Source organism: Musa acuminata, chromosome BXJ2-8 (genome assembly GCF_036884655.1).
Source record: "Musa acuminata AAA Group cultivar baxijiao chromosome BXJ2-8, Cavendish_Baxijiao_AAA, whole genome shotgun sequence".
Classification (NCBI taxonomy): domain Eukaryota; kingdom Viridiplantae; phylum Streptophyta; class Magnoliopsida; order Zingiberales; family Musaceae; genus Musa; species Musa acuminata.
This window is the reverse complement of record NC_088345.1, coordinates 33,750,089-33,761,370: the sequence shown is the minus strand read 5'-3', so window position 1 is coordinate 33,761,370 and position 11,282 is coordinate 33,750,089. Positions and strand designations below refer to the sequence as shown.

General features: G+C 35.6%; 1 protein-coding gene across 1 annotated transcript; it reads right to left on the bottom strand.

Moving 5' to 3' along the window:
• Positions 1-417: 417 nt before the first annotated feature.
• LOC103972887 (uncharacterized) lies at positions 418-1,885 on the bottom strand. Its single transcript, XM_009387270.2, has 3 exons — positions 998-1,885; positions 622-901; positions 418-554 (listed from the first exon to the last, which is right to left on the bottom strand). The coding sequence occupies exons 1-3, from the start codon at positions 1,883-1,885 to the stop codon at positions 418-420; spliced, it is 1,305 nt and encodes a 434-aa protein (XP_009385545.2).
• Between the last annotated feature and the right edge of the window lie 9,397 nt (positions 1,886-11,282).

The window sequence follows — 11,282 nt, the reverse complement described above, 5'->3', positions numbered from 1 at the left end:
GTTCATCAACACATGGAAAAGAAATAGATTCTGCCGAATATAAGCGCAAATTCTAATCTACAAGGAAGACAAAAAGAACAAGTGATCCTTCCATCCATCGCCATTTGAGAAAGAGCTTGTGATCGTAAAACGCTAGCACTGTAAATATCTGCAAAATTTAATAACATACATTAAGGGAATATGCCGCTTACTATAGAGTTAAATAGAAAGGGAAAAAAATAGCTAGAGGAAGAAGGAACATTCATCATATGTCTGACGCAGAGCTCCACTGCTCTCCCAAACTAGTAGTAGAAACATGTTTGAATGAATCGTCCCTTATGCACAAGGAAGTGGGAATATATATATATATATATATATATATATTGTATGTATGTGTGTGTGTGTTACGGCAGCAGCATCTCTCTTAAGCAAGTAGAACTAGGAGATCCCCACTGTTTTCCCCAGCAACCACATTACTAGAGAGAATTCGATCATGAACAAGGCATGAAGCCACGCCCTGTCGACGACGAAGCCGAACACCGAGATCCCTGCCCTGTTGTTCTCCAAGTATGTCACTGAATCCAGCAAGAAGAACACCATCAGAATGAGATATAGACATATGATCGAGATGAGTATTCTTACCCAATGCCTGTCTTTTTTGAAAGGAGATGGTGTTAATGTTGGAAGGCATCATCTTTCTGACATCCAAGACGTCCCCATCCTTGTCATCGTCGTCATCAGACTCGTCGCCGGAGCTGCAGTTTGGCGGAAATGACGTCTCAGGCTCGGCGTCAAAGGACTCGACGGTGGCGCAAGCGTGCCATGTCGCAGCTTGGCTGGTTATTGCCTGCGCCTTGTGTGTGATCTTGGCAGCGCTACGAAGGCATATCAGTAGTCCGGTCACAAGACCGATGGAGCACAACTACAGAAGGAATTGCTATGAGCACATACTGCGGTTGTAGCTGCGACGGTAACGCGACGACGGTCAATGATGAGGAGGACAAGCCTTGGCACTTACAGCGAGCTCGCCGGCGTTGTTGAGGTTGACCACCGCCCGGGGACGGGTGGTGAGAAGCAGCGTCGCGAGCTGGCTGGCGGTGACCAGCAGGAGGCAGGACAAGATGAACGACCGGTACCGGTGGCTGATGATCCTGAGCTGCCGCCGGATCCTCAGGTGTTCCCCGAGCACCGACGCCACATCCGACTCCGGCCCCCCTTCCCTGAACACCGAAGCGAAGTCCTGCAGCCTCAGGATCTGCAGGTGGCACATCAGCCGGAAAAGAACGCACACGAAGAGGAACAGTGATATCCTGTAAATCCAGCTCGCTAGCTCTAAGGCGCACGCCACTACGTCGCCCACCACAACGCTTCCCGCTACCTTGAACGGCACCCGTTCCGATCCCGACGAATACCACCATATCTTATAAGTCACTTCTCCAACAAAGCACGGCATCACAAATACGGAGAGCAAGCGGAACGAGCGATTGAGCTGATCCATGTAGCCCTCCCGTACCCGCTCGCTAGCTCCGACCAACTTGTCGAGAAAGAGGAAACGACGAAGGCCATAGCGACGGACGAAGGCGGAGAGACAAAGATATGAGAGACTAGAGGCGGAGATGAGAGAGAGTTGAACCACCACATCATAAGCACGACGGGTGGGGGCACAGGAAAAGACGAAGTGGGAGGCAATGGGGACGAATACGCTCAGAAGAAGGAAAATGGACCAGGAGACCACTGCGTGCTTAGCGTTGGACTGGTCAACGCACATCCACCTGAGGCAGAACCGGAAGCTCTTAAGCTCATCGTCAGCGCGAGAGAGGCAACGTGCATACGACACCCTGCTAGATAGCAGCGACTCGGTGGTGCTACTGATAGTCGCTTCTACGACGATGCCTTCTCCCGCCATTAATGGAGCTCCCTCCTCTTGATTGCTTGATCAGATCTTTTGCTTCTTCCTCTTAATCCTGCTCCTGGTTCTCATCAATCTATGCACTTTTAACACCTACATAATCTCCTACACCAACGAATCAGGCGAAGAATAAGGAATCGATGGAATGCTCGGCGCACTAATCGGGCTCCTGTTATCTATAACCAGGTACGCCTTAATATGGTGTTGCTCTTCCAGGGTACGTACTCGGTTTGCGTGAGGAATGTTTTAATTGCAGCCGCCAACAAGTTTGGGAAGAGATTTGGTTGATCGTCTCGCAGCGGCTTCCACACGTAAACTATGTATGTGGCATCTCTGTCCCAAGTGCCAACTCATTTCATATATAAAACATCTAAGTTTGGACGATTTTTCTAAAAACAAATTATTATTTTAATTTTTTTTCGAAATGCTCTGATTTTTTTCAAATAGTATTCTGATTCAAAAAAATACCAAACTGTTCATAAAAAAGCACAGTACTTTTCTAGTCCATTACAATGTTTTGATTTATTATATTATTTTGATCACCATAACAAAAATATTGTAAATGAGTTAAATGGTATCAAAACATATTAGAAGCTATTTGATATATTTTACTGGATTCAGATACATATGTATAATAGTTTAAGAATAATATCATCTAAATAGAAATAAAAAATTAACTTATTATAATATTTTTATTATAAAATCTATTTTGATCCAAATAGATTCAACCAAACCAACTATAAGCCAAAAAAATAGAGTATCATAATAATCTGCATATAATAATAATAATAATCAAAGAGACATAATATAATGTCACTTATAGTATTTTTCAATGATGTTTACGATATTTTTATATCTCAATAAAAATATTATAAATATTGTTAAAAAATACTACAAATAAACCAAATGAAAATAATGTAATGGCTCAACTAATTCTGATATAAATAAACTATTATAATATTTTTGATATTGTATCAATTTGGGTTGCACATAATAATTAATCAAATAAGAGCTAAAACCGATTTTTTTTTCACCCTAGTTAGTTGACATTGTACATAAAGGCATAAATAGAGTGAAATATGATGTCTCATTTTTTTCAGGTAAATAATAATTTAAAAATAACTGGTAAAGATAATATCGTGTTGTAACTATAAACATAAAAACTATAATATGCTGAATTAAATGTGAAAATAATCTTTTATGTCATGATTGAAATCAAATACTTAGATATGATTTAACGATGGGTACATTTTGGTATCATCCCAAAAGATCTCTATTTGATCCTGCAAAAACATCGTCTTTAGATTCTAAATCGCTGTCAATCTATAAAGAGGAACTAGATCATTCTTCTCTCTTTCTATTTTTTCATAGAACCACCTAGATTTTTGGTTTAGAAAAAAGAGTTGAGAGAGATACTGTAATAATCTATTTATAAGGTCTATGATAAGTAATTAGGAGACTTTTTTTGTATTGACCAATATATTTCATCAGAATGCAATTAGTTATATTATATATATCTTATCCAATTATAAAGATTACAAAATCTAATAGATAAATAATAATAATTTAAAAATAACTGGTAAACCAAAAAATAGATGGTTTAGGTTTACTGCTCTTAATGTTGGTTATGATTCTAAGATGTGTTTTATGGTCTTGGGTACAAGTAATTATGCCACAAATGTTTTCGTAGTTCAATTGACTATCTTGCGTGAAATTATGCACCTTGAAATGGTTAAGTAAATAGAAATTTAAGAAAGTTGATTACTAGGATATAGAAGTATCGAACAACGTATTGTCATTACCGAAGCCACCATCATTAGAATTGTGAACAATGACATGCATTCCTTTGGTCTACCTGACCCTACTCTCGTTCTTGAAAGACAACCCTCCCGATGGAAATGCAGCTTGAGGTAACAAATACGGATCGACCTGCATTTACATTTTCCAGATATTCACATTACAGACATGCTAAATGGAAAACTTGAAGAAGCAAAAAGAAATGTGCCAAAGAAAATTTCTTAGCCACATATCAAAATATTGATATATCAAGTGCCAAGGATCAAAGAAACGCAAATTACTTTCCCTCATCCTTTTAAATGAAAAGGACACCATGAAGACCAAGAAAAGATAGTTGGTCAGAGCATATGTCAAATAAGAATCTACATAAATAACAAGTTTCCAAAAAAAAAAAAAAGCTCCAAGATTTTCTTTTCCCTACTGCATTTAGTAAAAAAAAAAAAACGAATTTGCATTTTTTTTACCTCAACTTATTGTAACTAGTACATTTTTAATGGAGTGTTCCCAGTCCTTTTTTCATCATTTAAATGGGCTTGAGTAATCATCACGACTCCCTATGATATAAAAAAGACAAAAGGATCCAAAAGAGAATTCTATCCATTGTTTCCTCATGGTCAGTGATATTATCTAGCTTTGTTCATTTAATGGTTCAACTGTTTTCTTCTTTTCTCCACTCTACACTTCCTGTTCCCCAACTTTTCATCTTAATAGCTGAACTGGAATGCTGAACCTAAACATAGATGCCTTAGATGACAAACTAAATATATCGTGAAGTAAATATTCAATTATTTTGCCCAGATAGATTCCTTCCCAATTTCCATACAAGAATTCCAGCTGAAAGTGGTTATAACACTTTTTTTTAATGCTTTGGGCTAACTTTTAACAGAAAAGTTGTCTTGGTGGAATATCTAATGTTAACAGGAGTCAACTGTCGCATGAAGCCTAGAAGGACTTAAGGCAACATCATTCTCATATGCTTAATTGAATCATAACTAGAGATTAGGATTCCGGAATTGGTAACATCTACATCATCAATGACTATACTGAACCAAATTCTCCTATATATATATAATATATAATATATCCTTAACATAACTTGATCTTCTGTTTATGATATTTAGTTGTCAACTATGGAGAATGATGTATGAAGGCCCTATGCTTCCAAGCAACAGAGTTTTACTTACTACAGTAAAATTTTTATTCCAAGATCCGCTAGGACAGTATGTTCTGGTACAATCTGATGTTTATTAATTTGTGCAGGTCTATGCCAGTTTAATACGCATTAAACTCGAACAATAGGCATTAAGATAAAAGCCACGACATGTGTTTAGACACATGATGGAAAAACCACTAACATGATAAAAGCCCAAGAACAAAATTTTGATCCTTGAAGGCATGTATACAAATACAAAATGGTACACAATGATAAGTGTGTGCCTTGAACTCAGTTATGTGCAACCATATCGAGAAGCCTTGTAAAATAGCACAATGATAAGTATGTGCCTTGAACTCAGTTATGTGCAACCAGCTAAAGAATGAGCTTCTTGTTTATTTTCTATATAGGATATCATAATTAACAACCGGGACCTTATAATATATATATATATATATATATATATATATATATATATATATATATATATATATATATATAATTACTCAAAATATTTCTCAAGTGTCATGACTAAGGCTCGTTGTTGTTTAGGATTTTTACCATCTAAAGACAATCTAATCGCACCCAGATATTTTTGAGGCCCTGGCAAGAAGCAAAGATGAGAGCATCTAAAATTGCTGTACTTCCATGAGTTTCTCATAACAGCAGCTCGTAGCAATCAGTTTCTCATAAACTAGAACTCGAGGGCTGGAGCACTCAAAAAAAGAATTGATTAGTTAAATCACTATATTCTAGGTACAAGACATTTAGAGTTTTATCATAAAATAATAAAAAAATAAAAAAAATTAATCACCTTGAGAGGATCGACCTCTTAGGGTTGCTAAAGGTTGGAATAATATTTCATATATAATGAAAAGAAATAAATACATCTATATTTATATAGTTTCAAATAAGCCTCTATCCAACTCTTACTAGGTTAGAAAAACTTAATAGAATATGATTCAAAGCTTGAAAAATAAAAGGGATCCTGATAATTACTCCCCCTTCAAATCAGTCTTATAGGTTTGGAATCTCCAGACCTATTATAAGTCCGGTATTAAAGAATGAAATACTCATATAGGATATTCTTAGTATCTCAAGTCTAAGGAACAGATACACCACTAGGACAATCGAATCGCTATCTAACAATAAGACATCATTAACCATCCAGCATTCCGTAAGCGGATCAATTATTGAACTCATTCTTCAATGAACACTAGTATTGTATCTCTAGTGTCCCCACACAAGCAACTATGAGGCCAGTTACATCTATCATATGGATGGGTATACAACATACCAATCTATCCGGTTATCTCGATGTCCCTCTCGAGTAACCTATAACCATGATTATTTAGGATCTGTGTTTAAAGGCGAATCGGTCTCATTATTGTGATATCATCATGATCCGATTCTCATTGCACAGATTCATGGACATCATAATATATTCAAGCAACAGACAATATAAAGTGATAAAATATCAAAATATAATAATAAACAAAAGACTACGTGTCAAGTCACACGTGTCATCACTCACGTGATTGGCTTGCATGACACATATGACTAGCAATTGGATATTATCCACAAGATCCAATAATTTATGCGCTTATTAGATATTCAATAAGATAGGGGCTCCAACAGATATCTCATATTCGAACATTTACTTGTCGTAACACCTATCATATGTGTGTGACCCTCTAGGCCCAATATCAAGCTGGCCATGAGTCATACCTGTTAAAACTCTTTTTGACTCAGTAATTTATTATTTTCATAATAATTCATTCGACTCATCGACTACGGACGTACTAGGCTACTATATCATAGTCCCCAAACGATATAGGAGAATCCAATCTTTTGAATCTATCTGTCCTCAATTACTATGTACCTATAATCTCTTATCCATTTAATATTTCAAAGACCATATAGTGGGCATAGTGTTGTCAGGCCCATACAGTTTCTCCTTGAGTCTTGCTCTAATCGGATTCTCCCGAAGAACTCTTTTTCTCTCAATCCGAATGACCTTGGCTAAGGATTTGTCTAAGTAAAAATATATTAAATATTTCTCTAATGATACCGAGAGTGTATGATCCTCTATCGACACTCAATAGCCCTCGTAAGGTTAGTTATCACTCTTGATGATCGGTTGTGCTAGATCTAGAACTTCCAAACCTGTAATTTAGGTATCAAAAGAGTGGACTACTCATATAGGATATCTTTGGTGCCTCAAGTTTAAGGACTAGATACATCACTAGGATGATAGAATCATTGTTTGACAATGAGGTATCATCAAGCATTCCGTCAATGGATTAATCAGTAAACTCATTTTCCAATGAGCACTTGCACGATATCCCCAGTATCCCCACATGAGCAGCTATGAAACCAGTCGTCTCCATTATATGGATGGGTATACAACGCACTAGTCTATCCGATTATCTCGATGTCCCTCTCGAGTAACTTATGACGGAGATTATTTAGGGTCTATATTTAAAGGTAAATCGATCTCATTATCATAATCTCATCATGATCTGATTCTCATTGCATAGATCTATTGACATCACAATATATATAACAGGCAATATAAAGTGAGAAAATATTAATAAATAATAATCAGCAAAAAGAGTGTGTCATGTCATACGTGTCATCACTCACTTGATTGGCTTGCAAGGCATTTATGACCAGCACTTCTCCACATCAACCATGACTATGACAGAAGGTGTGACAAGTTATGGCTATGACGGAAGATGGGATGAGGCTTGGGCTATTGCAACGGAAGGTGAGATAAGGAATTATAGTAGGAACACCATGTATCACTATTTATATACCAAATGATAAGACCCCTAGGATTTTATCATAGAATAAGAGAAAAAAAAGAGAATGATCACTTTGAGGGGATCAATCTCCTAGGGTATACGAAAGACTGAAATAATATTTCATATATGATAAAAAGAAACAGATATATCTATATTTATAAAGTTCTACCATTGAGTCAATTAGGACTTAGACTCCTAATAAAATAAATAAATATCAAATAAGTCTCTATACAATTATTGTTGAACTAGAAAAACTTAATAACACATGATTCAAAGCTTTTAGAAAAGAAAAAGGATCCTAACAACATACAAGTCATAAAAATACAAGAGAATTGAACAATATGAAAACCATTTAGAAGTAAAAAATCTTCCCTAAGCCAGCTTCCGTGGAAAGATTATAATCTTAATAACCACACCATATTGCTTTCCAACTAACCCTAGTATTGAAGGTTTCTCATTAGTGAGAAATCTATTAAGTGCTTTGAGCTGTCATAACTTCTTTCGGACGAGGGAACCAGCACCAAACATCATTATTAGGGGACAAGGGAACATAGATAGCTGCTACCTTCTTAGCCAAGCTAGGAAGAAAGATTTGAAATAAGATATCACCATTTCATTGGTCAGTAAATTTTAAATCAGCAATCGTTTTGATATTTCTAGAGTCCTCAAGATTAATAAAAGTAGGCTAGAAAGCAAAGGGTGTGTGGATCATTCAAAAAGCAATAGTCCGACCACTACCCACAATAACCCTGAATCCCAGGCGCAAAGCTTTCAAGGAGTTTAAGATGTTTTTCCAAGACAAAGAGGTGGAGGTGAACTTTTTAGGGACAAGTGATAGACGGCTATATTTGACTTTGAGTAGATTAATTCTAAGTATTCTTAGAGTAATTTTTATCATTAGGTTTTATAAATAGGATTATGGTTGATGAAGTAAATAACATGTACTTAGTAATTTTTTATAAGTTTTCATGGTTTTATCTCTTATTTAATATTACTTTGATTTTCATATTTGAAAGTATTATTTTTTATTTGCATGGTATTCTAATTTTAATTTTTTTTCTTTCTTCGTACTTAACATTTGTGATATTAGAGCCAAGTTAAATCTAAACTAAGTATTCTGACTTCCAATAATAATTTCATGTCTCAATCTCTTATTATCATCTTCTTGGACAAATGTTATAAATTTTGGAGTATCAAAATGAAAACTCTATTCAATACTCAAGGTCTTTGAGACTCCATGAAGAAAGAATATGCAGATCCATATGAAAAAACTAGGTTGATGGAGAATAGAAAAAAATGACTCAAAGATATTATTTTTTATTCAACAAGCTATACATAAAATAATTTTTTCAAGAATTACAACAACTACTACCTTAAGACAAGCTTGGTTGATATTTAAAAAGAAATTTTAAGACTTGTTGAAGGTGATTATAGTAAAACTTTAAACCTTTTATCGTGAGTTTGAAATTTTATTTATAAAAATCAATTTTTTTCTTAAGTGATTGAAATTGTTAGTCAAATAAAATCTTATAGTAAATATCTTCATAATTATATTATTATTATAAAAGTTTTAGGAAGTTTAACTCTAAAATTCAATCATGTTATTATTAGAATTAAGGAGTTAAAAGATTTATCTTTTTTTTTTTATTTGATTAAGTAATGATTCCTTACAAACATATAAAGCAAAGTTGAATAAGTCATATAACAAAAGTAAAAAATATATATATATATTTCAGAGAATTCTTTTACTTCAAAAGAGGAGATAGAAAAATTAATGGAAAGAGAATATTGCAAGGTAGGATTTCGTAATAAAAAAATTATCAAATTATAATCAGAAAAATTATAAGAGTATAATTGAATGCCAATGTTATAAAAAGTTTAACCATATGAAAGGCAGATTATTAGAAAAAGGAAAAGCAAGCAAATTATATTTAGGAAAATGAAGAAAGTAGTAAATTATTCATGACTCATTCTAAGTTGATATCTCAATTGATTTTTTGATAATGAATATTCTAATCATATATCAATTATAAGATCAATGCTTAAATATCTTATTGATACTCACAAGTTAAAATTTAAATTCAGAGATAACAAGTAAATCTAAGTGGATGTTAGGAACGGAGCGACGCTAAAGGGGGGGGGGGGTTAAATTAGTATAGCGGATTAAAACTCGTAAGTTTGAAATCGATTTCATAAATGTATAGAGATTTCAATTTGACCAAGGATAACTTAGCTAAAATAACTTGAGTAAAGGTAGTCAAGAGTAGGGAGGTGATTTGCAGCTAAGTAGAGAAATGGTTCAGAAAATTAAACACTAACACATTCAAAGAACACCATGACGAATAGTGGTTCGGTCAAATGACCTACATCCACTTTCGAAGCCTTCTTCGATGAGGCTCGCAACTTTCACTAGCAAATCACTTTGAAGGGGAAGGACCAAATACCCCTCTTACAACCTTCTTACAAGTGGTCCACGCACTTACATATTTTTCAAAGAGAAAGAGGGAGGAGCTTTTTCTTACTTTCTAACTTATCAAAAAGGTGTCTTCTCTGTTGAGAATTGAGGGGTATTTATAGGCCCCAAGAGGATTCAAATTTGGACTCCAAATTTGAATTACTTTTGGGTTTCCCGATGCTGGTGGTGCCATCGCTTGTCAGTGGTGGTGCCACCGCCTGTCAGTGTCTGACACTAACAGTGTACTGGCGGTGCCACCACCCAGTCCAGTGGTGCCACCGCCCAGTTCGGCGTGCCACCACCTGGACTATTCTAGCTCACTGGTTGGGCTCCAAACTTGGTCCAAACTAGTCCAAACTCAGGCCCAATTAGCCCTTAATCGGGTTATAGGATTAACCCTTAATCCTAACCCAAATTATATGTAAACTATGAAATTAAGACATAGCCCTAAGTAAATTTTTAACCGGCAACGTTGAGTTTCCTTCTGACGAGCTTTCCGGTGAACTTCCAGCGGACTTCCGATACACCCTCGGATTTCTTCCGACGGACTCCCAACAGGCTCCCAGTCTTGTGGCGAGTTCAACGAGTCTTTGACAAGTATCCGAACCTTCTCGGTGATCTCCGCGAACCTCCAATGATCTTTTCGGTGGACTTTCGAAAACTTCGGCAAGTCCCCGATTCTTTCTCGGTTGGTTCCGATAGCACTTCCGACGATTCTTCAGACTTTTAGCGGACTCTCGAACACCCATTGAACTTAGCTCCGGTAAACTTGTTTTATGTCTTTATGCTATCGTAGTTAATCCTACACACTTAACTCAATAATATAGATTAGATCAATTAACCCATCAATTGACTCCATCATCAAAATTCGAGATTCAACAATCTCCCCCTTTTTTATGATGACAATCAATTGATGACGGAGTTAATCATAACTCCCCCTATCTATATGCCATGAGAAGATAAAAACACTTGAATTCAATCTCTTTGAATTCAAGCCTAAACCAATAAGTTCTATCTGTCGAACTTATCATTATTCTTAATAAGCATGAGCAAATACGAAACTTCGTATTTCTCATAATTTCAAGGTATGAAAATTATTTTCAAGCCAAATGATAAAAGACAATTATCATTTCGACAAGAAATAATAATAATTTGAAATTTCAATATGGATATCATGATATA